Source organism: Gadus chalcogrammus, chromosome 14 (genome assembly GCF_026213295.1).
Source record: "Gadus chalcogrammus isolate NIFS_2021 chromosome 14, NIFS_Gcha_1.0, whole genome shotgun sequence".
NCBI classification, from domain to species: domain Eukaryota; kingdom Metazoa; phylum Chordata; class Actinopteri; order Gadiformes; family Gadidae; genus Gadus; species Gadus chalcogrammus.
Window position 1 is genome coordinate 8,747,313 of NC_079425.1, and position 26,834 is coordinate 8,774,146.

Genomic DNA, 26,834 nt, shown 5'->3' on the forward strand with positions numbered 1-26,834 from the left:
ACACTCTCCAAACTCTTTAACGAGGAGAAACTCATAAGAATTTTCGAGCAGGGCTGATTCTGTAGCCTGTGTGGAGGCCCTAAAAATATGAATATTTCAAGGATGTTATTGGGATTCAGAAATGACATAAGCTGTGTCCGAACAACCATTGCATTATAAAAATGTATATGAAATAGTGGAGGAGGAGGGATCTTTTTGGTTGTTAAGAAGGCGCTGGAGCTGGACAACTGCATGTTAAAAACATGAGGGCCGCTGACATGAAATGTATAAATAGTGGAGAGAATGCGAGGGCTGACCACGTCCAAGACTCCCTAAGCCCAGTAGATTTGTTATAGAGATGGACGTTTTTTGTTTCATAGTGATTTCTGTTTTACACCTTCAATGTTTTCCTGTTCTCACAAAGAGTATGACGTCATGTCTAAACGAGTTGGTGACCGGGGGCTTGATACGATCGTTTCTTTTGTGGTGTGAGAAGAGGGCAGTGCAAATAAGTCAAGTCGAGTCGTATATAGACTTCTTACACTCCAGCTCCCTTTGCCTCGGCTTATCCCCTGACGGCCATGTACTTTACCCCCTGATTCCCCCAGTCCTCTCTCCCTCACTCTGTTCAGGTGCAGTTTCCATTTATGACACCAGACACCCGGCGCAGAGCAGAACAAAGCGGAGCGGGACGTGGGAGCACCCCTGTGGGTCTCCTCGGGGGATTCGGTCAAAGCCCTTTATTCCCCCCCACTCTGAGAATAAAGTAGACACTCCCCGCACTGAAACGCTATCTACGCTATATTTATGATTCACCTGAACTCATGTCATGTTGAAATGCTACGTCTGACGTAACATTTGATTATCATTGTAACGTTGTAAGGTTAATTTGTCAGTTTATCCTAAAAAATGTGAAGGCCTAGATTTGATAGCCTATTGAAAACATGATCCCATTTTTGGGAGCCTGTTAAACCCTTGATGTCGACCTAAGGCTCATACAATTAAAATAGCGATGGTATCAGACATTTTATGTTGAAATTATAAATAGCATGTTAAATCATGTGATGGATGTGACGTGATCGATAGGCCTACACGTTGCCTACGCCTACACATAGGCCTATACATATAGGCCTACAAATGGGCCTACACACGGGCCTACAATACACACCCACCCAGCAGACGAATTAACTTAATTCTCCGTTAACGTCCCGGTTTGAAAGAGAGAGAGCGACTGGAAGTGAGAGAAGTTTTCCTCACATACATTCCGGGCTCTCATAGGCCAATATAGCCTCACGAATCCAGAGTTGTCAGAATAAAATGGGCAAACTTTCATATGAATGGATGTAAAGTATCAAATAAGATAGTTGAAGTAAGTGACACAAAATAATTTACAAGCCTGTTTCTTCGTCATTCGCGCTCTTCCTCTGTGAGTGGGTGACGTGCGGTAATATGCAAATCTGCAGGCGCGGTCCGCTATTATAGGCTGAAGCGCGAAGGTTAGCGGAACATCCGAATGGCGCGTGAGACGCACATACAGCAGGTCTCCAAACGACGCACATTAGCGTGATGGTATCTGAAACAATGTGTCGATGGTCCAGCTGAACTTGAATTTTTACTGGCAGGAGAGTTAGCGATTCCACTGACTGTGGATCGCATGCATCACGGATGGATCCTATTCTAAGTTATGGCTGGAAAAGGATATTGCGGTTATTATCAATTTACTTCATCCTTATTTATCAGGGTAAGTCTCCGATCAAAGTGATTAGAATGTATTGATCAATTCATATTTGTTGTCTGCAAACTTCCTTAAATGTGCAGCATCCATTGAAGGCAAGCCTATTTCTATTAAAAATAGATTGAGTTTTTGTCAAAAGCTGAATAATAATACATTGTCAACAAGTGGGTCATTGTATTTTTTAACGGCCTGAATCGCCCTTTTTAAGAAAATATGATTCATTATGAAGTTTTAGGCTTGCCCTTAAGTACAGATATTTAAGACGTTAGTTGACATTTGCTGTAGTTAGTAGAAATATCAGTTATTTTCTGAAACGATTCTTGGTATTTTCCTTTTTATTTAAATTGACCTAATTTGAGTGATTTTCTGTTTGGTTCTAGCGCACATATCCTGGGGTATTGATAGTGTGAATATCACTGACTGGCATGTTTTGAACAAGTAAGTCGATTCTGATTATTATGAGGTGTCATGCACCGAAGATGCATGACATAAGTGTGTTATGATTATTATTAGGCTATAGCCTAATGTTTTAGAATTATAATAACATTTTTTATAAACATACTAATACTGAGGATGTGTGATATTTCTACCATGTATGCAACCTTATTTCATAAAATATAGGCCTATGCGTAAATAATATAAAAAATACATAATTGAATTGCATAAATTATCTACTGCTCGCTTAGCTATTAATTATGCTGCTCTTTCTTTAGATAGCCTAATAGCCAATGTCTGCGTCAGGGAAGGACTATGGTGTTTGTTCATGCCATTTTTCTCCAAACCACCGCAAGTGCTGATTACCTGCGAGGAACAAACCACTCCTTGTTCTCTTTCTTCCAGCAGCGAAAGCAGCAGGATAATGCTGCCGAAATGGGATACCGCTTCCCAAAGAGAACAGGTAGGCGAGCAGAGCCGCTGTTTTGAAACGTAGCATTGATGGGCCACGTAAATACGTTAGGCCCACAGACACAGACACAGACAGACAGCATTAAGTGATTTAAAGACTTTTATCCAAGCAAAGGATTCGTGCGTGCTCGAAACTTTTTGCCTTGCGATTTAAAAAAAAAACAGCTTTGTAGTGTAGCCATTCGAGTTAGCAGCTGTTGCGCATTTTTTCCTCACAAATAACTTGTGTGTCGTAGTCCTATATACATATTTATATGAGATATTTAACCTAGTTCTATCCGTCATTAATTTGACTAAATGGCTTAGAAACCTCAATCAATTAGGCCTACATATGAGATGACACAAATTCCACATAATTACAAAAACACCATCAATAGTGGACAGTCGTGTTGTGGTCCATCCGACAGCAGAATTAACATTTTCATTACACAAATTAGATTTCCTGAGGTTTTCTGACCTCCATCCCCAGGGCATTCATGTAACTGCTCTATCTGATACCTGATGTAAATTCTCTTCACCTGATGTTCAATACCTGCAACATGACACGTGAAAAACAAAGTAGTGTCAAATAACTGAGAACGACCATGTCCTATTTTGTATATGCATGTTCACACTCACAGTCATAATAGTACCGATACCCATCAATGCTTAATAATTAATCAAGATACATTCTCCCTTGGCTTTATCCCTGCCTTTTGAGATGAAAGCCGAGGTTTGAGTGCTCGGGTTTCTAGGCAGTCTGGGTTGGATTATAATACCTATGTTGTAGCACCAGGTGAAGTAATATTGTGCGGCCCCTGTTTTGATGTAGAATTCAAAGTGTTCACACAGGTAGCCTATCCACTTATTTTGCCATCCTTGACACGAAGCGCTTAGCCGTTATTCAAACATAACCAAAAGTATTGTCAAAAGGAAAAAACAGAAAACAGTAGAGGTTTCTTCTGAATGGGAAAGTGTTAGCGTTGAAATTCACAGTGAAGTCGTTAATGAAGGCGGGCTGACAGCCCTTTTCCCTCTAGCGCTCCCTCTTCCCAGAGCATTCCCCACTTCCAGCCTGAGCAGACCACTCGCCATTTTAATTTGGCTCTCAACAGTATTAATCACCAGGGATTTTGACCAAATGAAAATAAAACTTCTTAAGCAGTCTACATTTTAAGACTTTATTCATATGTCATGTGAGACGTTTATCATTTTACACTACACAAGACAATATAACTAACTTGAGATCAAACAGAATCAGGTTGCAATGCAAGGAGTATTTGGTTCGGTATGATAACATTGCCTTTGGCAATCACCATTAAGTCTTGGAATCTGTATATAATTGTTTTTAGTATAATTTGATAGCAAGAAGCGAGTATGAAGTTATTAAACACCGAGTTACTCTTGATTTGTTTTTTCTCACAACTCAGGGAGCAGCCACTGAGTTACCATCCAACTCAACCTCCTCCACCACAGTGACCCACAAGTCAGACGGCCAGAACCCAATTTCCTTAGGCAAGACATCAGGTCAACAACAACCCATTGCAGAAAACCTCAACATATCCCACATATCATCAGAGAAAAACGTTTCTAACTTCGCACCAACAACATCCAACCTACCACAAACCACTTCACTACCATCTAACCAATCACATTCCCCCTCACACAGCCAATCACTATCAAGCTCAATATTATCTAACCAATCTACGGCAATCGGAGAACAATTAAGACTATCACAAATTAGAGAGACACCGACAAATGTGATAACCACACCATCAGATAAGGCCCCTACTCCTGCACATTCTCACGTGGAATCACCAAGCCACCTCTCATCTGGCAATCCACCACAATCAAGCCATCTCTTGTCAGACTCTGTGCCATCCAGTAGAACATTAACTGGTTCCAAAGCAACATACAAAGCGGTCACTACCTCAAAAGAAGTACCATCAACAATCCCAATGGCTGAAACCACTTTGATGCAGATAAGGATGTCAACACCCAGCTCAACATTGTCCAACAAATCACCGATAATTTCCCCAGACACAGAGGAGGCATCGACCGATGTGCTGGCCTCTGATCATTCACCAACCATCCCATCGAAATCGACCCTGGCATCTCCCAGCACCATACCATCAAATCAAAAACCAACTATATCAACAGAATTGAAGCAGGAATCGCCAAGCTCAACACCACCCAAAAAATTACCAACCAGCTCAACAGAATTGAAGCAAGATTCAGCAAGCTCACCAACCAACAAACCAACAACCGGCTCAACAGAATTGAAGCATACATCACCCAGTCCGACACCATTCAATAAATTGCTAAATCCCTTGACCAAATCGTCATCTAACTCATCATCCAGCCAACCATGGGTCAGATCAACCAATCAATCATCATCAATCTCAACAGACTTTAACGTTTCAACAACCTCACCCACGACCATGGTCCATTCTTGGGACGAACCATCCAGTTTGCCACTGGATGGCCCTCAATCAGGATTTACAGCTCCAGTTAATTCTTCCTCATCCTACAGGCATTCCAAGGAAAGAATGATGTTGTCACACAAGATTGCCTCAGGTATAGAATGGTTACTACTAATAAGTTATAACAGAAGCGTCTGTTTTCATCCACATGTTATTATGGAAATGATAAAGGTGAATTCAGCTGCATATTTTCTTCATTTAGAAAGACACTTTAATCCAACTTGCCTGACAGTGAATATGTTATCAACGAGCCAGTTATGAGGGTTAATCAGCTAGCTCAATGATACCTACGAGAAGACTTTGGACAATGAGCAAATTCAATCGGGAACATTTTGGCTTTGTGGGAGTCACCGGCCATGCCTCCATCCCACCCACCTACGGCCCTATCCTAAGTATTGGCTGTTATACATTAGAAACGTCACTTCTTGACCCTGGAACAAAGACTGATACAAAGTCGTACACAAATCCAGTTATCAAATAGAAAGTGCTCTTTACAGAGCCACCAATCTGACACTTACATACACCTTCTGTCAACTCTGACCCTATAGAACATGCCTGAGTGGGCAGGCAGTGGCTAGCTCCTGCTAGGCTTTAAGCTCACCATTCACCTGTCCCACCTGACCATTACACAGATGGTGTTAAGGCAAGATAAGGAGCCGTCATTAGATGAACCTGTGCAGACACCAGAACAGCTCGGGGGGGGGGGGGGGGGGGGGGGGGGGGGCAAGCCTGCACTTAGAGAAGGGCCTGAGAGGGAGGGTGACCGGAGATGATGGTTCTTACATATAATCAGTTAATTTGGCCTATAAAAGTCGTATTTTAATATACTAGCCATTCAAATAGTTTTTTCAGATTGGCTCTAATTGATGCCAAGAGGGGTAATATGGCTGACAATACGGCTGACAATATGCCTCTTTTTTGATCCAACCTTGATTCATCCAGAATAGGGTCACTGGGCATTTCATTTAGTCGGGGGCTAACCTTCTTAGAACCCAGAACATTATTTTCGTCCACTCAGACATTTGAGCCTTGACCATTCAATTGAGCCAATCCAATAGAGAAATTGCAAAACAGGATTTCAACATCTTTAACATGCTATGGTTCAAGTATATCGTTTAATAGTGTGTATGTTCTTTATTCAGATCTCTGTTGGTTTCCTTGTCTGAATGGAGGTCAATGTGTGCACCCAGACTCATGTGACTGCAGTTTATATCAAGCCACTGGTGCCAGATGTCAAACAGGTACGCCAGTTGGTCCTAACTCTTGGCAAGGTGTGTGTGTGTGTGTGTGTGTGTGTGTGTGTGTGTGTGTGTGTGTGTGTGTGTGTGTGTGTGTGTGTGTGTGTGTGTGTGTGTGTGTGTGTGTGTGTGTGTGTGTGTGCGTGTGTGTGTGTGTGTGTGTGTGCGTGTGTGCGTGCATCCTCTGTTAAAAATGATGGGGATACATATTTGTAGTTTCCATGTATCTATCAAGCTGCCGGCCAATCAAGGCCGTGAACCAATCTGTGATTTTATCTTCCCAGTTCCCAACACCGGCTTTGAGAGGGAGATGACATGCCGTTCGTGGGGCCAGTATAACTTTGAGACGTTTGATGGTCTTTACTACTACTTCCCTGGGAGATGCAGCTACACGTTGCTAAAGGAATGCGAGTACATCACATCATCCAGTATCACTGTCCAGGTACAGTACAAACAAGCCAATATGCCTGCCAGGACCCTAATGCACTAGGCATCCACCCAAAATGTATTCATAAGTTCAGCTGCTTTCACTGCTACGTCCCCTGACTTGGCCTGCTGCATTTGAACTGGAATGTGTCCCGTGGAAAAATGCTTTCCACTTACTAAGTTCAGTCTTTGCCTCAGGAAGAGCTTTGCTTTCGAGATTAGTGAAAGCTGTCCAATTATTAGGGTCAATTACCATTAAATACTGCAATTATCTATCAGGCTATCTGCAACAGAGCTGGACTTTGTCTCCCCAGGATGTTAGGAGGTTACTGTCCCTGGGAAAACGAAATTGTTGCTGAAAACAATATTACATTTTCTTAATTATTTTTATATCTAAAAATCAAAAGGAAAACCATTTATTGTATCTTTCCTTTTCACTTTTAAATGATATGTTTGTTTGAAATCAGATAACCAGTACCCCCATCATTAGGGTCAGTACATTAGGTTAGTAATAGAGCTCTGAGATCTAATCTGAATTAAAAGCATGCATGCGTCTAATGACCAGTTACCCAGTGGAGAGAGCTCTGCACCTGTTGGAATAATGCCAAGGCTTGTCAACTGAGAGGTTAAGTGACTTGTGACTTTTGCAAGTTAATATGTTCCTTCTGAAAAATATACTTTTATTTGTATTTTAAATTAAGTACTTTGAAAGTGAGTTTGTAATGTATGAAGCTATTTTACCCCGCAGGTCCATAACGACCCTGGTTGCCAAGGCTCCAGGTATAACTGCACACGCTCTATCAGTCTCTTCGTTCCTTCGGAAGGGGAGGTCAGGCTGAACCGCGATACTGTCACCTTCAATGGCCAACGGTAAAATACTAAAATACATAAAACAGAAACAAAAAGATCTGTCGCATTCACTAGAGTATAAGTCCTAATGCAGGTCTTGTTGTATACAGTCTTGAACTGCCTCACCACATCCATGACCTGGAGCTGGAGCATATCGCCCACTATGTTCTGGTGACCCGGCACGAAGGCTTCACTCTTGCCTGGGATGGACACAGTGGCTCTGTCTACATCAAACTCAGCCCAGAGTTTGTGGGAAGAACCTGTGGTTTGTGTGGCAACTTTAACGCTGACGTCCAAGATGACCTCAAAACCAGCTACGGTATGGCTGATCAATCCCTCAGGTCATGTCTCCACATTGTCATCATTTGGTCTTTGCTGAGCTACAAAATAACAAGCCATGTTTAACAAGCTGCTATTTGGAATAATCCTCAATCACGCAACATTTGTAAATGATAACAATAATACCATATATATTGTTTTAAAACAATTTCCATGAACACTGTAGAATAAAGACTTTTGGTTGTGACATGCTTGCAATGTATGGCTATTTTCTCTACTTATTTTATTCTAACAAAGAATCAAGAATCAAGAAGAAGTTAAAAAGTTCAGTCAAACCTAAGTGAAAGGACATCTCTTCCTGCAGGACTGGTGACTGCAGAAGTAGACATGTTTGGAAACAGCTGGATGGAGGCGAAGCCACACGAAGCAGTATGTCTCCTCGTCATTTCTGGCTTCCCCTCACCCTGTGCTGGGCTGGATGATCATTTCTTGTTGGTAAGGTCTATTTCATCTTTGCATTGCATTCAGAGGAATATGCTGTTTGCTTTGGTCACTCTTTTTCATCCTGTGTCTACATCCCTAAAATGTCTTTCCTATATGGAGCATGCCATCCGTCATACAATCCTCCTGTTTCTGTTGTCAATTTCTTGAAGAGAAAATACCACCTTTACGAGCACATACCTAATTTTGATATCTTTGTGTTGCAACGGGACAGAAAGTGGAAGAGGTGTGTGCTATGCTGCTGGAGGAGCCTTTTCTGAGCTGCCATGCGATTGTCAGCCCTCTGCCCTACATGGCCAGCTGCTCCAACGACCTCTGCCTGTAAGACCATCCACACTAAATGTCACTGTAACAGGAAACTAGATTAAAATCTTACTAATTTATTCCCACTAACACAGAATGGAGGTGTAGTGTAGAGGAAAATAGATGGACATGTGATGAAATGTGGTTCATGAAATATCCTAAAAGGAAAAGGCATGCCATAAACTTCCTATACTTGTAAGAACTGTTCGTTAGGGCGGATTTCTGGTGCAAATTCAGCTAGACATACATTAATGAAATGTTTATCAAGTACTTCAAGTAAAAAAGGTGACATTGCCGATACAATACATAAATGAGTCTGGAACCTCTCAGTTAATTTTTGATTTCTAAGGGAAGCCGAACAAAATAACTAATAAACATTTGGATAAACCAAACAACCAATGATCGCTACAAAATGTGTGACACATCTGCGGCAGCCATCTTGGTTGTGGTTTTTGTATCAAACCCGCCCATTATTGGATAAATGTTTGTGATTGTTCTGACCTCTTTCCTACGTGGCAGAGGTCTGAAAGTTATCAAACGATAACTTTCTGAGGAAAAACGGCAGAAAGAAATCAAATGGCAGTAAATAAGAAAGCAGCCAGGTCTGCTGGAAATCTGTCAGAACAAAAGGGAGGCCAGACGCAAATAAAACTTTAGCTTTCTGATTTATCTGTCTCCCAGGCTAAGTCAGTACAATAAGTACAAATAATTGAATTGTTTGTCAAGTACTACATGTATAAATAAATGGCTGAATAGTTACGATTATTATTCGGAGCAGAGAAATGTTATCAAATCAAACAAAATAATAATAAAGGAAATATAATGAACCATATTTTCAATACACACCAAATATATTACTCTAAAGTGTATCCACGGGTAATGACTTCCAGATAAACCCTAGAATTGTAAAGTCACTCAAGGTTCAGTGCTTGTGCCGAGTTCATTAACATCTCTGGAATAGTCCGCCATCCCAGGTGTCCCAGGTATGACTTTACCCCTGGCTCGGCTTAAAGAGTCCTTCTTTGCCTTTGTGTGTGTGTCTCTCTTTGTGTGTGTGTGTGTGTGTGTGTGTGTGTGTGTGTGTGTGTGTGTGTGTGTGTGTGTGTGTGTGTGTGTGTGTGTGTGTGTGTGTGTGTGTGTGTGTGTGTGTGTGTGTGTGTGTGTGTGTATGTTTGTGTGTGTGTTTTGGTCGGGTGTGAAGGTCAAGTCCCAGTGGTGATGTGGTATGCCAGGTGTTCACAGAGTACGCCAGGGCCTGTGCCCACGCTGACTCCCCGCTTAACGACTGGAGGGAACACATACCCCAGTGTGGTATGTCTACACTGTTGGCCCACTCTGTAGCCCATTCCCTACCTTCTCCTGTCCCTAGAAGCAACACACAAAAGGCATGCGCTTCATCTTTCACTTGAAGTATTAATATCCTTAGTATTTATCAATCTGGACTTGACATATACAGTATGTGTCAGAAACATGCCTGAAAACACAACACAAGTTTTTCTTTTTACTATTTAAATAATTTACATGTGTAACCTTTTCTTTTACATACGTTTGTTTCATACCAAGAGTAGAATCGTTCATCCTTAAATACGACATATGTACCACATTTGATTTCTTTGGTGATCGTTGTCATTGTTCTGATCAGCGAAGCAGTGTCCCGCTGACTTGCAGTACAGGGAGTGCATCAGCTGCTGTCCGGCCACCTGTAACGCAGAGCGCATGTGCATCGACAGCAAGCTGGTCTGTCTGGATGGCTGCTACTGTCCTGCAGGTGAGTCTACTGTCTGTGTTGGGAGGATTCTACCCATCACACAAGGTGGAAGACTTATTGTGTGCTGGTGTTAGACTTACATTTTTTTTCGGATTTCGGATGTGTTTTTTTTAGCTTTCACCCTGCCAATCCGGGTCTCGTAAGTGGGACTTGACTAAATATTTAATGATGTTATCTGTGTGACCATACCAAGCTACAAAAAAGGGTTAGCACAAATTCAACATTTAAAGTCTCTTCAAGTTTATGGATTCTGCTATGGAACCTGTTGAACAAGAAAGAGCAACTTCACATGGAGAATCATTATCCACTTAGTGATTGGTTAATGCTGGGACCGATCCAGCGTCAATGGCCATTATGAATGTGGGGAGGTAGGATTGGGCGGTTGTCACCAGTAGTGTGACATGGTCAAAAGCTTGTCATGCTTTGTCTGGGACACTCTATGATGCCCCATAACAAAACTTTTAACGGTAACCGTAAAAAGTCCTATGACCTGTACACTGAAATTAAGTCCTATGACCTGTACACTGAAATTATTGTCTACCGTTTTGACCCCTCGTCCCAAATGTGAACTGGAAACCAAGTCATGTTGCGGTCAGATGTGTAGTATTCCCTGTCTCTGGTGCCCAATTTGACACGGGACCATAATTAAAGACAGAAATGTTGTCTGCTCTGAACTGGGCATTTGTTGGAAGCAATACCGTCAAATTACAACCACTACATTTCTGAACCTGCACCATCTCTACAAAAGATGGAAGATACGCACGATTATCAGGCTAGATTAGTCCCCCATTAAAAAAAAGTTACATTTTGCCATTCTGTTTGGCAAGGAGACTTGATGAGTAGGCGTTAGGGCTTTTGCTATGGGCATGTAGCTGACGCCTTGGTGTCCTCTCGTCAGGTCTGATTTATGAGGATGGACGCTGCGTGTCACCGTCTGACTGTCCGTGTGAGTACCACGGCATGCTTTACCCTGGCGGACAAACGGTTCAGGAGGACTGCAACAACTGGTAAGCTTCCTCAGACATCCCAACATCATACTCAGATTAGGCCTGTTAGATGGATTCAAACAAAACATTCAGTCCGTATTTGTCCGGACCTGAAAAATTACCTTTATTTGTAATACTACAGTAGTCTGTTTGCTATATAAGAGATGACAACATGTCTTCAAATCGAATAGGCTTTAGTACTGAGATATTGTGAAGTATTTCCTTGGATGGGAGGACATGCATGCTCGTCTTTCGATACCTTTCATCCTTTGTCTGTCACTTTCGACTTTTGTATTAACTCATATCCCATTATTCCCACCTGTACACCATGAAGGTGGGCTTGTTGCAAAGTTAGTGGAAAGCGTACGTAGTTTACTAATATATTCATCAAATAAATCATTAGGAACTGCACGTTCTCAGGTAGTCCCAATAAGGCATCAGTTATTACACTGTGCAGTCTGTAAGCATTACAATGAAGCCTATCAGAGGCAACCATCTGGACCTCCTCCATCTGCAGTGGTCTCAGTTTCCCCCCCCCCCCCCCCGTGATCCTGCTGATTAGGTCCCTGTTTGATGTCCCCCACCCCACCCCCCATCATCTACTGACTTCTTTGCTTGCTCTGTTTCAGCACTTGTGTCGGGGGTGTGTGGAACTGTACAGAGTACACCTGTCCAGGTATGATATGACCGACCCATGCAGCATGTTTTTCAACGATAAATGACCTTAACATTAACATTACCCTAACATTGCACCCAATTGCCTTTGTGACCTCTAATAATATGCTTGCGAATATGATTGCACTGACTCAATTGCACAAATACATAAGTGCATATCTACAATACTCATTAGTTAACTAGCTCAATTATTTTCAACAGTGATTGTCTGTTTGCTTTTTACAATATTTGCCCCACTCAGATCCAAAGTGAGGTTGATGTTGCTTGCCTATTATCTCAGAAAAAAACACAACACAGATTATAATACTCTTTCTTTGATTGTTTCCCGCTGTGAAGGAGAGTGCTCAGTGACTGGAGATATGTTCTTTCAATCCTTCGACGGTCGGATCTTCACCTTTCCAGCGACATGCCAGTATGTTCTGGCAAAGAGCAGCAGCTCAGGGAGGTTCACAGTCACCATTCAGAATACCCCATGTGGACCTGTGAGTCTATTTTCTTCATGTATGCTTACATATAATTGTGTGTATTTATGTTACAAACACCTATGTGAAATCTTATATTAGATCCTTGCCATCCAAAGCCATATAAACACAGGTTTTCCGCAATATCTGTTTCTGCATTTTAAGGTTAAAGGAATGATACTCAAATGTAGTATATTGATATGTATAATAGTCTTTATTATGAATTGGGAATTCTATGAGATAGACACTTGGCAGTTTGCTATCACGCAATATGCCACATGGGGGATTCAATTTTGACTGTCCCTTTGTGAAAATGGACGCCAGATTAGAGCCCTTGTGACTCGGCTGGGAAAGCCAGCAGCCCACTTACAGACCTGGCTGAGCTTGCCGCAGCTATCTTTAGGATAGCCAGTGGTGCATTCTGGATTCCTCCATTGCATTTCTTTGGTACTTGACCCTAGCTTTCAGGGCAAAACGAAAAGTCCCGAACTGAAGGAAAAACAACTTCCAAGTTGTAGGAAAGACTTTAGTTAACATTTCGGTGAACAGCTATCGCTGAGGCTAGAAAGTTTACCAAAATAGACACGTCGCTGAATGAAATAGCACCTGAATGTACAACATTGCAGTCTACCAAGCAATATATTTCAATACATAAAAATAGAAATGGGTCAATGAAAGGTAAAATTTGTTTCATGTTGCAGTAGCATCTGGGTTAGGGTTAGCCTCACATTTAGCGTTAACATTTAAATAGAGCAAAAATTAAATGCCCACCCAAACTCCTCCGTGAAGTTCCCCAGACAATCAAACTATGGAAGATAGAGTGCATGAAGAGCCAAACAAAGTGAATGAGAACAAATTTCCCCCAAATTTCCCAGTCGCCTTTGAGCTGCTAATACACAAACTCAACAATGAAGCATGGCCCCTGGATAAGATGTCTCATTCCCAAGGTAAGGGAGCCCCATGACCCCATCTGAACAGCCTTGCCTGGACAGCATGACCCTTTCTGCTCTCTGAGGGACAGACCTGCAGTGGGCTTTGTATTTTGTGGCGTAGGAGGTGATAAAGGAGAGGGGGGGGGGGGGGGGGGGGATGATTCCATTTATGAAAGAGACAATTCAGAGAGAAAAGATCACAAACTCAGTGTCCTGTGACAAATGCACATCTACCTTTATGCATTCTACCAGGTTAGGAAACCAGACCATGTAAAACATCTCTAAACCAGCAATACACACAATAAGGGTAGAAAAATGTTAAACGTGAACGAATGAGGGCTAGGTGATCTTTCCAGAGAGAGGAAAGGTTTGGGCTGAACCCCATTTTGAATTCAGCCCCATTGTGCATCTGTATCTAAACGGCTGTGATTATGGGATAACCATCCCAACTCTCTATCAAACCCATCTTGTCTTCATTGACAGACTCTGGACGGGGCCTGCATCCAATCTGTGAGCCTGCTCTTTGACGAGGATCCCAGAAGCCAAATTACCCTGAGCCACCTCGGCGAAGTCTTCAGGGCAGGACAGTACCGCGTCTCTCTGCCCTACTCCGACGGTAAGGCTGGCCTCCGCCATCATGACCCTGGGCATTGTTCAGCTGCTTCTTTCAGAGCACCCCGGGGACCCCACGGAGATGGGATTGAATGACAGCTGTGCCATTGAGGAGATTTTTTGTTGTCCACAATGCGCACCGCTTTTTACTCCCATCTCTGGGTTTTGCTCTTGCATTGTGCTGCGCTAAATGAGATCCCTCTGAGCATGGCCTCCTTTGGGCAACTTCATGTTTTTATCGCCTCCATGTTCTCAATGTCTTGTAAACAGCCTTTCATAGAAATATGTCAAATAGATTGGATATCGGATAACAGCGGAGTCTTGAATCCTTTTGAAACTAAGCAATTCAACAACGCTCTCTTCCCTGTTTTAAAGAATGCACTTTTCAATGTACATTGTATTTTTGAGTGTTTTTTCTCTATCCATAAATCCTAAGGTCAGGTAAGGTATATTGTATATGTATTGCCCTTAAGCACAGTTACAGACAATTTCAGGCTTCACTGGTCCACATTACATACTTTACATCCCCATAATGGCAAAACTTTAAATCCAAATCCTAAATCCAAAATTCCGGATAATTATCCAGATTTTGTGCCCAATTTGCCATTGACAAATGGTAAGATTTCATTGCCAAATTAACATGTGGTGTTGGATATGTTAAGATTGGATTTTACTTCCTCAAACACCGATTTGAAATCGCAAACATTAAGCATGGTCCATATTTACGATCTGATATCCTGTAGTGTGGGGCGAACCCAGAGGAAGGCCGAGTACACATCGTATATAGTGTCACGTGGGAAGGACGATGACTAATCAGGAGCCACACTGAGCGGTGATCGAAATAGAAGCCCCTTTCGCAAAAGCGAGAGTTGCATGAATTTGCGAAAAGACAAGTCCACCTCATGCTGCAGTGTCCATGTTCACGCAGTCTCCATGGCTTTTTCCATAGTTCTATAAAAGTTTTTTAGTATGTCCACTATGTTAATTTAACCTAAAGACATGTATTTGATAAAAGACATTGCAATGACTATCGATTAGTGTATGGTGTGACGTTTGTTTAAATCGTTGCCTTCCACACTTAATCATTTGTTAGATGTGTGGTCTCTCACGTTTGCTAGAATTCTAATGTGGGCCAGGCATTATGAGTTCAATACGTGCCTATTGGCATGCATATACAACTGTAGAACACAAATTAAAAAAAACAAATCCACAAATCAAACCTCTTCCTCCACAGAGATGTTCCAGATCCAGGAGCTGTCCTCCATGTTCCTGCAGGTGAGCACAACCCTGGGCTTGCAACTCCACTACAGCTGGAAGGAGTTCCGCCTCTACCTGCGCCTGGACGCATCCTGGAAGGACGATAGCCTTGGCCTGTGTGGCACCTTCAACGGCAACACTCAAGATGACTTCTTGTAGGTGTTCACTTCTCTCCATATCATCAAACCAGGTTCCCCTCTGGTGCTCTGGTTTGTAGAATTGAGTGGCAACTAGTGGAACAGACTTGGCAAAAATTACACGAGTACACAAATTCAAATGTGTGTATTATCCCATGAAAACAAGATTGGGTATTCGTTACATTCTTCGGTTTGAGCCCCTACATGGGGAGCGGGACCTCTTCCTCGGAGTTCGCCATTTTGCACCACCATTGTTCTATAGCAGCCCAGAATGGACAAACGGCTCTAGAGAAAAGTTTATAGACTAATTAGCGAACTACAAACCTATCAAAGAACCTCATCATTTGACGCTAGGCTACTCGATGCAGTCCTAGACGATTACATCATTTGTGCCTCCTGGTACCCTACACAATACAGGCCAGTACAGGCCAACCCCTGTACTGGCCACCGCCTGGCCGCCGCCTGGCCGCCTGACACCCGCCTGGCCGGCAGCCGCCGCCTGACACCGCAAGTTATGTTTGCGGTGTCATTGACTACGTTTTTGCATAATCTGATCCATCGTCGACTGAAGTCGAATGATTGAACATATCTTTTTTTATATGTGCAGGTCAGTGATGCCTAACTATATATATATATATAGTTTGAAGTCAGACTCCATTGGAGTCCGACCTCAAATGGTCAATAATCTTTATGTATTTTCGCGATTGCGCTTAGTAATGCCCAAACTTGCAACGATAAAGGGAGCCTAGAAGCATTTTACTTTCTATCGAAGAATCGAATCGTCAAAGATTCGATATCACCCCATAGACATATTTATCTCCTAGACCCCCCCCCCTTACACTGCCATGTATGCTCTCTATATATAAAATAAGAAGAAATATGCATTTCAGCAGTACAGAGAGAGAGAGAGAGAGAGAGAGAGAGAGAGAGAGAGAGAGAGAGAGAGAGAGAGACATGGATAAAGTTGGTGAGAAAATAACCTGAAAGCATTAAAGAGAGAGAGAGAAAGGGAGTTGGGAGCTCTCAAGCTCTTCCTCCTTAGCTTTGAAACAGGAGAATCCTCCCTCTTGCACTCGTTTAGTCTCTCTGTTTCTTTCGCTCAACTTGTTTTCCCTTTCTCTGGGTGCTCCACTCTCTTTTTCTTGATCTCTCTCTATCGCTCTCCCACTCTCTGTTGACCCTTTCTCCGTCTCTCTCTCTCTCTCTCTCTCTCTCTCTCTCTCTCTCTCTGTCTCTGTCTCTCCGTTGTTCACTGTCTCTCCCTCTCACTCTGTGTTTGCATAGTGACTCTCCCCCTCTTTCTCTCTCTCTCTCGTTCCTACTGACCCACTCGCACCATGACTGCAAGCCTCTATCTCGCTCTACCCCCTCTCTCCCTCCTCTCCCTCTCCCCCTCCCTCTATCCCTCCTTCTCTCCCTTCAGCCCCCCCCCCCCCACCTCTCTCTCTCTCTCTCTCTCTCTCTCTCTCTCTCTCTGTGTAATGAACACTCCACTTCTCCATAGTGACCCAGGCCCAGCATCAGAAAGGTCCCCACTCTAATCACCTCTTTTAGAAGGAACAGATGAGCACCCAACTATGATGACCGGGACTGGACGTCCCGCTACCACAAGGAAGTGACTGTTCTTTGAGAAAGGGACTCTAATGGGCCGCACCTTAATGGCAACGGCAATAAAGGGCGGATGTTGTCTAACAGCTGTAAATGGATATACATCAAAGGTGTTCACTGAAGTAGCTGAGGCAGCAGAAGGGGTTGGGCCTAGCCCTGTGTGTGTTTTCTTGAGGGAAATTGGGGAGAGATCTAGTTTTCTACTTGGGACAAAGTACTTACTTTAATGTCTTAGATGCGAAGATTAAAAGCTATTGGTGTTTGTTAGACAAACCACTTCCATCTGGCAGCTACTCGTGATGCTTTGTGAGAAAATCTGTTTCTAGTTGAATGCACCTGCCTCTGTATGAGCCAATTTAAACCACTATGGACATCTATTCTCTGATTGGTTCAGGTAACCCATCGTGCCTGTCAATCACAGGTATGTGTAATGAAATGGCAGAGCAACATAGGGAGGGATGGAGGGAGAGAATTTCTTTGTTTGATATTTTCAAAATCTCACTCTCTGTTTGCAAATGACGGATCTTACCTGTCATTTTAGTATATTTCTTTAACCTAAGATTGATTATTGTTATGCCAAGCAAATTTATTTTCTTCGTTCTAAAAAACAGGCGAGTCAGCCTTCTGGCCTCTCCTGTGGTTCTATGACAGCGTCACTGACACCTGTGTTGCATCAGGTCTCCGTCTGGGATGATCGAGAGCACGCCGCTGCTGTTTGGAGACTCCTGGAGGGTGCCCTCGGCCTGCACCCCCCTCCACAGCTCCCCCCAGCTGGACCCCTGTGATACGCACCAACAATCCGGTAACACAACCCATCCTCTGGGATGACCTTATGGATGCAAGTCCGTCCTTCCCTCCTCTAGGGAAAGGGAGGAGGGTTTTTATTTGCGTAGTCTTAAATATTTGGAGGCCTTATATAGTCTTATAATCAGGCTTCAATCCCAGATGGAGCACATACAGCTGTTGAAGCCTTTTGTCACCACCTATAGTCCTCGTGTGTGACTGCCTGTACATATCAGTGGAACCGGGGGCCTCTGCTCTTCTGTCAACAACACGCTAATGGGGGTCACTTAATGCGGTTAGCTTACCAACTAATTAGCTGAACGAGAACGAAAATTTGGCTTGAAAATCAGCTGCAGTTGAAGCAGTGATATTAGAAGGAACAATTCACACTAGCAAGAACACATAATTAACGCCGTTATGTATTGACCATGGCACCTCCTAGGCGAGGACATGACATTATCACTAATAAGGTCTAAAACAGCCCTACCTCTCCCTGACTCCTATAACCGTGCCCGTCACACCTCTGCCCGTCCCCAGCGACCTATGCCTCGGAGATGTGCGACCTACTGAACCAGGAGGTGTTCTCTCCGTGCCACGAGTACATCAGCCCCGCCCCCTTCCAGCGGCAGTGCCGCGCCGACACCTGTAAGTGTGGCACGCCCTGCCTGTGCTCCGCGCTGGCCCACTACGCACGCCACTGCCGCAAGTTCTCAGTCATCGTCGAGTTCAGATCCCACGTGCCGGATTGTGGTGAGTGTTCAGGCCTCTGTGTCATTTGCTCGCAAAGACTAAGTTATGGTTCCACGTCGACGCAATGCAAGGGGGTTTACGGACCAATTACGTCCTTGTGGACCCTCCTTGCGTCCACCGCAAGGGCCTGACGTGCGCCTCCCAATTGGTCCACTCACTGAAACCCGACACAGAACCAAAACAGGTCACGACTGAGGCGAAGCGTCTGCGTTGTCCTTGCGTTGCGTCGGCATGGAACCATAACTGAGTCTTAAGTGTGTTGCAGACTAAAATAATAGGACAGTAACAACAGTGTTCAGCTTTGTGTTAATTTGTTTTATCGATGATAAGGATGTCATAAGCAGGTAGTTGGGGGATGAAGGAGTAGAAAAGTGTAGTTTGGCTTGTATGTTTCGACTTTGCGTGTGAATCCGCCTTCATGGAGGAGGTGATGCCAGTGAAATATTTTACTGCAGATGGTTAAAAAAAACGGACGCTTATTGGGTAAATAGGTTGAGCAAATGGCATGGTTGTTCTTGCAAATCTTCAGTTTGCAGAACTTAAACAAAAAATGTAAAACATAAAACATTTATTACAAATGATTATTTACGATAAAAGACAATGTATATAAACAAAGCGCACTCCGGTTGGTAGCTATATATAAGAGAAGGATTTGGATTGCTGGGATGGTGAGATTGCATGAAGCTTTTGTCATTGCAATGTCATACGTATGATGATGTGTTTGAATACTCTGTATTCCTTTAGCGGTTGAATGCCCGGACACTATGGAATACGGGACATGCGTGTCGTCATGCCAACGCCGTTGCTCCACCCTATCATCCCCCCATCATTGTGGGGAGGAATGTGAGGAAGGGTGCGTCTGCCCATATGGAACCTTCTACGACACCCACACACACGCCTGTGTGCCCCGGTAAGACACGGTGTACATCAAATAAAAAGCTACACTGATCGGTAGCCCATTGTTCTAGAAATACAGCATTATTTTTGTCATTGTTTACGTTGACGGTTACCTTTGCAAACTTAAATCAGACCGTAACCATTTTAAATGGTGATGTGTGGTCCCTTGATTTAAGGCAATCCATGCTCCATTGGCTACTTTATGTTGATGACCGGTCTAGATTCCCTCGACATGTCTTTGCAACGTGATATTGATATTTTACGCAAAGTTAATGTCAGTCTTAAAGTGGAAATCCTTGTATCGTTGACGTTACTTAGCTTGGTAATTGCAGGCTTTTTTTTTTTCGACCCCCTCTCTGCCCTCGAACCACATGCAGCTTAATTCCTTTTAAATGGCCCAAGGTTTTTTACATCCTACCGCAGGGCAGTGCTTTACTTAACATGTGGTAGAGTTACAGCAAGAAACCCCCTTTCATTCCCACCTGAGCAGTGGGCAGCAGCGTTATCGGATAACCAGTGAGAAGAAATGTGGACCACAGAGGCTGATGTGTAGCATTGACCTATAGGTTACAACGTCTATCAATCTCTGATGCATAGCCTTTGACACACCTTGGCTCAACAGGTGGCAAGCACAATATCTGGCAGCTTATGAACCTGTACCACTATCCACAACTCTCAGGAACAGCCTCTCCGTAATAAGCTTGAGCTGCTATCCTCAGGTCATCGTTTTGTGGCGCCTGCTAGGAGTACCAAGCATTAAATGTTTTATTTTGTCCTCACAGCCATTGGAATCTTAAATAATAAATAGCACCAATCTGCTTATGGCACATTGTCATTGCACTGTAGCTGATGTCATCTGAACTACAGTCACGTTTTATTATTACAGTTTATTATTACCGGAGTTCTGTCTTTATTAATGTTGTGACCCTGCCTGCAAAATAATATTATCATTAAAGAATTGATTGTGCCTTTCAGGGACGAAAAAAAACTTGAAATTGAATTCGAGCTCAACAGGCGTCTTTCAGTTCTGACGATAGCAACCATTTATCAATGTGCCTGTGCCTTTTTATATGTATGTGTGTGTGTGTGTGTGTGTGTGTGTGTGTGTGTGTGTGTGTGTGTGTGTGTGTGTGTGTGTGTGTGTGTGTGTGTGTGTGTGTGTGTGTGTGTGTGTGTGTGTGTGTGTGTGTGGATCCATTCCCTCCATAGGAGCCAGTGTCCTTGCAGTTTTCTGGGGACCGATTATGAGGCAGGGGATGTGATTATAACATCAGCAGGAGTTCAGTAAGATCACCCTCCCACTCATCCTCCAACTCTGTCAATCATTCATATATGTAAAGAAGCTCCAATACATTTTTGTAATAACATCTCCAACATCGCAATACCAGTATTATATCAGTATTTGTATATCCTCTAATGAAAACATATCTGTTACCGCATGCAGGATCTGCCAGAACGGTAAACTGACTGCTCAGAATACTGACAACGGTAAGTACTTTTTCATTTTCCTTTCATAAGAATAACTTTTTGCACATCCAATAATGCTGCTCACTGAGAACACTGTATACAATGCAAAGAAAAAATCAGTTAAATTAAACTTGAACTTCTGCAGACATGCTGTGTCCTCTGGGCCAGCTCTACCAGAACTGCTCTGAGGCAGAGGATGGGCGTGTGGAAGGGAGAGGCGTGGCCTGTGAACAGACCTGCCAATCCTCCCTTCTCAACCTCACCTGCTCAGCACATGAACCCTGTGTGTCGGGCTGCACCTGCCCCCCTGGGTGAGTACTCTGATCTTAGTCCAGATATCCATCTAGATCTGCAGCCACCACATCGCTGGGCTTCACAGGCTACCGTTTGAAGTTGAGAATACGTTTTCATCCAAGTTCTGGTACATCCATGCGACTAGAATTAAGAATGCGTGGCACTAGCATACAGAAAAGGAAACTGTACACATTTTAAGAATCTATAAAAAAGTTTCTCAATTTGGTAAAATGCAACCATACATTTTTGGTGCCATACTCATTCATTAAATTGTTTGGGTGGTAGGGTACTTGGGCTTCATACATTTTATGATTTACCCTGGTGAATTCTAATTTAAGATTAAAACCTTAATAATTGTCAGAAACATGACTCAGACAGAAAGACAGACTAGACAATACATATGCCTCATGTTAATTGTGGAACATCCTTCATAATTCCGGTTCAAATGATTGGCCAATAGGGTGAAGGGTTAATTGTGTGCCATTTCTAATCCTCCCCAGTTTCCCTAATGTGTTATTTGTTATTGGACTCAAGTCGCCGGTAGTAGCAATACTGAAATCCTAGACAGATTATGAAGTGGAAAGTCTTTGAAGAACAAAATGTGAGTCAAGGTTACCTTAATAAGTGAAGGTCAGCAAAGATGACTCAGCTTGGTGTTTACGGTATAACCTCAGGTGGAATCATTGATAGTTGTGTGACTCAGACGATAACACGATGATACATAGGTCAACAGCTACGTACCTGTCTGTAATAGATTGCTTGGAAGTTGACTGAATCATCCCCACATATTACATTGACCTTCTTTGAAATGTTGTGAAGAATCAAGGTTATTGTTGTTATTTATCAGCTGACTCGGGTCAGTGTTCAAATAAAGAGGGGCTTTATTTGAACGTTAATCCAGTCTGACTACTAAAATACAAATCTTCAACTAAATTACATTTTTTACGTCTCATTTCCGTGATGATTTCTCAGAGCGTAAGGATGGGTCTTTCTTAGGAGAAGAATTCATGGATGGGACGTGTTGTGCTCTCACAGAGACACACAATTTTCTTGCATGTTGGCACATTTGCCGGTAGTAAATTACCATACTTTTCAAACGTGAAATTGTTGTACGTGACTAACCCTAAAACATCAATAGTTTGTATAAAATCTGCTAAATACTCACACCCAGTCAGCTCTCTGTCCGCATCTCGTTTCAAAAGAAGAATCCAGAAGCTAATCTTTAAAAAGATCTTTCTAATAATACCTCCGTTTTGAAATTTCTGTCAAGAACAAGCTTTGGTTGCTACCACTGCTGACCTACACAATTTGTTAACGGTATGAAAGATAAAGGTGATGTGAGGGCAGAAAAGAGAGCCAAAAACATGTGAAATATGTTATGGTTGAATTATTTAAAATAACGGCTTTTTTGATCGAGTAAAATGTTCTATTTCAAATCATGTTATTTTTTGTCTGGTATACATGGAAGCAGCTGTGGTACTGGGTCTCTGATCTGAAAGGTTAGCCTGTATACGACTCGTTGGGACAGGTGTCCTTAAAACTAGTAGTCGGGGGCTTCAGACAGTTTGGAGTGGATTACAGCAACACGATCCCTGTAATCCCCTTTTGCTGTTGCACTAAATAGACGGTTAAATGGCTATTTTGAGGCATAATCCAAGAGTCGTCCTGAGTAGGTTATTCCTTCTAAAACCAGAGATGATGGCAACAGAATATTTTACAGATTATAACACATTTTCTATTCATAATATACTGATAACATCATTTTGACCTCGAAAAATATATGCAAATCTATCTATTGATGTCGTGTTCGCTGATGTTGAACATCTTGAAAAGGCATTGTTTGAATATAAATTCCTTGTTTGTACCAATACTAAGCCACTACCAATATCTTATCAATAGGTACACATTGTTTAATAAATAAATAAGGATAACAACAAATTTGGAAACATCCAACCCTTTTGAAAGGCCAAATCGATTGCAGATTTCCATCTGTAGCAGGTTGGAGGTAACTAGGCAAGGCTGACAGAGGCAGACACTATATGTACCATAACTATATCACACTTTGCTGATCAAAATGTGAACTGTTATTCATTCCCTTTAGTGAACATTTATAATTACCCGCTAGGCATTTGTGTTTGGTGTAAAAATCAAAATGGAATTGCTCCTCTAACAAAACAAATAAATTGCAATAAAATTTCTAATAATAATGTTATGTTGCAATAAAACTATTTCACTATAAAATTAATCAAATGTGGCTTGGAATTGCTAATAGCACATTTTGGCTAGTTTTACTGTGTTTTTTGTTGTTGCAACAGGGCCGCATAGGTGTCCGCACTAAACTTAACTCACATATCCTTGCACTTTCAAAACAAGTTGTAAAGCAACAATGCAATTCATTAATATTAATTCCCAAACAGGGGGGAGCATGCAGGTTTGGGAGAATTCCCTATTTTGGTCTCTTTGATCAGCGTAACGGATACCGCAGCTTGGCATGTGGATAAAGGAAGCTGTTAACACCGTTTCCTGTTCTCCGCGGTGTAACTTTACACACATCAACCTCAGGTTTATGGTGGGACCATTCACAGTGTCACCTGATTGTCTGCACCCTGGCCCGTGGATACGGCTCACCCCTGCATATTACAAGATACTTATCATCCCTGTCTCGCAGCGGGGAGAAGCAAACACAGTGTTCCACACAAAGACTTTTATTCTCTTTCTATCTCTGAGAATCCTAATGTCTTGTTTTCTCATGTAGTCAATGAGTCTAACCTGGTGCTGCTCCAGCCCTTCCCGCCCCTGGTGCCCCGACCGCACTGCGGAAGGCAGCCAGTTTGGCTCTGCTTCTGTCATCAACCTGCATATCTTTAGGGATGAGCCCCTTGTGCGGTGCTGAGTTGAAGCGGTTAGGACTGAATGGCGGTTTTAAGGTATAGAGCTATTATGCGCTACGTGATCAATTCAGTTATCTTCTCTGGGATCCAGCAGTTCTACTATGTCATAGCAGAACGTCTGTCGCGAGGTGGCACAGAGCTGGGGCCTGAAACCAGGAACTGAAAGGGCCGTTAGGAAAAGGGGAGTTATGCCGTGTGTCCTGTTTTGGGATAATCTACCGAGGAAAACACAGACCAGGCTTTCAGAAGGGGATTATTATTTCTCAAGTGTCTTCATGGTGTTGATTTGAAACCTTTTCAGACACTTATTTTTGAGTTTAATACTCCTGGCCGAGTTTCTGTTCGCCAATTAGGTGCTTATAGCCCCCTTCATTATTGGTCGAAACAAATATGTAGCTGAAATGAAGTTGACCACCTGTTCACACAGATTTGAGCTTGAACTTGAGATATTGATTTAAATTGATTGTGAGACGAGTAACCTCACATCCAGAAACATCATGGCGTTTGTACCGGATTCTCAAAATGCTACTCAAACACCTTTGTTCATTCATTTTATGTTGATACATGAGCTCAACATCCAACACCATGATAAACAGCTGTATTTTCTATTTCCTTTGCTCTTAGCTTCCTGAGGCATGGAGACGAGTGTTTTCAACCTGAATCCTGTCCTTGTCTGTGGAAGGGGAAGGAGTTCTACCCGGGAGACAGGGTCTCCTCACCCTGCCATCAATGGTACACCCTGAAACACAGCCACACACACACACACACACACACACACACACACACACACACACACACACACACACACACACACACACACACACACACACACACACACACACACACACACTCAAGAGAACTATGATTTCATCGAGTTCAGAGCAAAATTCTTTATTTAGGTTGTTGGGTTTGTTCCTTGAGACTTTTTTTTCCTGTTTTTCAGTGGCACTTTAGCGGTCGACTTGAAATAGCGTGCAATCATCCCTTGTCCTGTATTTCGCCGCAGAAGACAAATTTCAAACAATTTTAAGACAAATCTCCAACAATGATAGCAATTTTTTCTTTGCCAAAACGTTTAAGCGTTTCTAAGAGCGATGAGTTGTGAGACAGTCAGAGCGGTGGAAGAGGCCATCCGATACGTCTCATTCACTCTCCTCGAGCCCAGGGTAAGAGCAGGGTGAACAGAGGCCATCCTTGTATGACACTCTTTCATTTCTGCAGACTGTTTGTCAGTGTTGAAAGGCACGGCACCCCCCCTCCCCCCCGCCCCCCTCGCAATGATTTCAGTCTCTGCTCTCATTCTCCCCGTCTTCCGTGTCGCCTACCAACATTAGTCAGGGAAGAAGATAAAGGTGACAGCCTAATGGTGAAATAAGCGGCTATTCAGCTCTTTGGCAATGGCACGCCCGCCCTCCTCCTTGCAGTTGATCTAAGCTCATCACAAAGACGAGGCTATTGAGGCATATGAAAAAAAAAAAGGTCATCAAAACTTTTTGCTCCCACTTGCGGTAAGTGGAAGCAAAGCTATGCTGGATCACTTTCTGAGAGGCTGTGCTGTCTTTGTAGTGTGTGCCAACACGGGACGTTCCAGTGTGTTACTCGCCCGTGCCCCTCCATGTGCACGGCCTACGGAGACCGCCACTACAAGAGCTTTGACGGCCTGCTGTACGACTACATCGGCGCGTGCAAAGTGTACCTCGTCAAGGTACTGGAAAAGACCCTCTCGCCTTAACCCCCCCTCTGATTGACATGACCACAAATATTTGATTATATTATATAGTTTATAGACTGTAGCTCAAACTTCCTCATGTATCTTCAGAAGTGTACTGTAGTCTGTTGTCCAGTCATGTTTGTTAAATAAAGGACTTGAAGGTCATATAATAATGTCTTACAGAGCAACAATGCTGATGTGGTGCTGAATGTAATGACTGAGAACGTGGACTGTTACAACGGCGGAGTCATCTGTAGGAAGTCCCTGCTCATCAACATTGGCCGGTCCGTTGTGGCGTTTGATGATGACAGTGGAAGGCCGGTAAGAACCGCCTCCAGCTCCGGACAGCCTCAAAGGGATCCTCTTAGCCATGATTAAAGTTGAGATCAATAGTGATGCAGTATTTTTTTATAATAATAATCATTTAATCGCAAGCACTTTTCATGGCACACAGAGACATTGCGGAGAAATCTTACATTTATTTATTTGAGCATGCAATCCTATAAGTTGTGGCTTTGGTTCTTGGATAAACTCCACATATGTCCCAACTCTATGTATTTTTCCGAAACCACATATTTAAACAAATAAGAAATGTTGCTGTTCCCATCTATCATCATAATAACTGCAGTGCTGTCTTCTATACGTAGAACCCCTCCAGTGTGGTTGACAGGAGGCAGAGAATGCTCGTCTGGACTGCAGGCTACTTCACTGTCATCCACTTCCCTGAGGAGCACGTGACCGTCCTCTGGGACCAGAAGACCACTGTACATGTCCAGGTTGGACCACAGTGGCAGGTAGGCACACAGAGAAATGTGCTGCAATGTGCTGAAATATTAATGGATAGAAGGAGGCACTCAATTATTAATAGACGGATACATGGATGGATGGATGGATGGATGGATGGATGGATGGATGGTTGGATGGATG

The 26,834-nt window shown here is 43.0% G+C and overlaps 1 protein-coding gene across 1 annotated transcript in view; it reads left to right on the forward strand.

The window, feature by feature from the left end:
• The first annotated feature begins 5,091 nt into the window (after positions 1-5,091).
• The window catches only part of otog (otogelin), a 47,567-nt gene continuing 25,824 nt past the window's right edge, over positions 5,092-26,834 (forward strand). The window contains exons 1-24 of the mRNA XM_056608062.1: positions 5,092-5,176; positions 6,225-6,323; positions 6,605-6,762; positions 7,495-7,616; positions 7,706-7,914; positions 8,239-8,369; positions 8,590-8,696; positions 9,880-9,989; positions 10,321-10,446; positions 11,345-11,453; positions 12,062-12,108; positions 12,444-12,589; positions 13,984-14,116; positions 15,347-15,524; positions 17,792-17,916; positions 18,435-18,647; positions 19,392-19,557; positions 20,754-20,828; positions 20,989-21,032; positions 21,157-21,322; positions 24,821-24,928; positions 25,763-25,901; positions 26,091-26,228; positions 26,555-26,701. Of these exons, the coding sequence (XP_056464037.1) occupies positions 5,149-5,176; positions 6,225-6,323; positions 6,605-6,762; positions 7,495-7,616; positions 7,706-7,914; positions 8,239-8,369; positions 8,590-8,696; positions 9,880-9,989; positions 10,321-10,446; positions 11,345-11,453; positions 12,062-12,108; positions 12,444-12,589; positions 13,984-14,116; positions 15,347-15,524; positions 17,792-17,916; positions 18,435-18,647; positions 19,392-19,557; positions 20,754-20,828; positions 20,989-21,032; positions 21,157-21,322; positions 24,821-24,928; positions 25,763-25,901; positions 26,091-26,228; positions 26,555-26,701 (3,024 nt within the window). The 5' untranslated portion in view covers positions 5,092-5,148. The remainder of the gene's footprint in view (positions 5,177-6,224; positions 6,324-6,604; positions 6,763-7,494; positions 7,617-7,705; positions 7,915-8,238; positions 8,370-8,589; positions 8,697-9,879; positions 9,990-10,320; positions 10,447-11,344; positions 11,454-12,061; positions 12,109-12,443; positions 12,590-13,983; positions 14,117-15,346; positions 15,525-17,791; positions 17,917-18,434; positions 18,648-19,391; positions 19,558-20,753; positions 20,829-20,988; positions 21,033-21,156; positions 21,323-24,820; positions 24,929-25,762; positions 25,902-26,090; positions 26,229-26,554; positions 26,702-26,834) is intronic.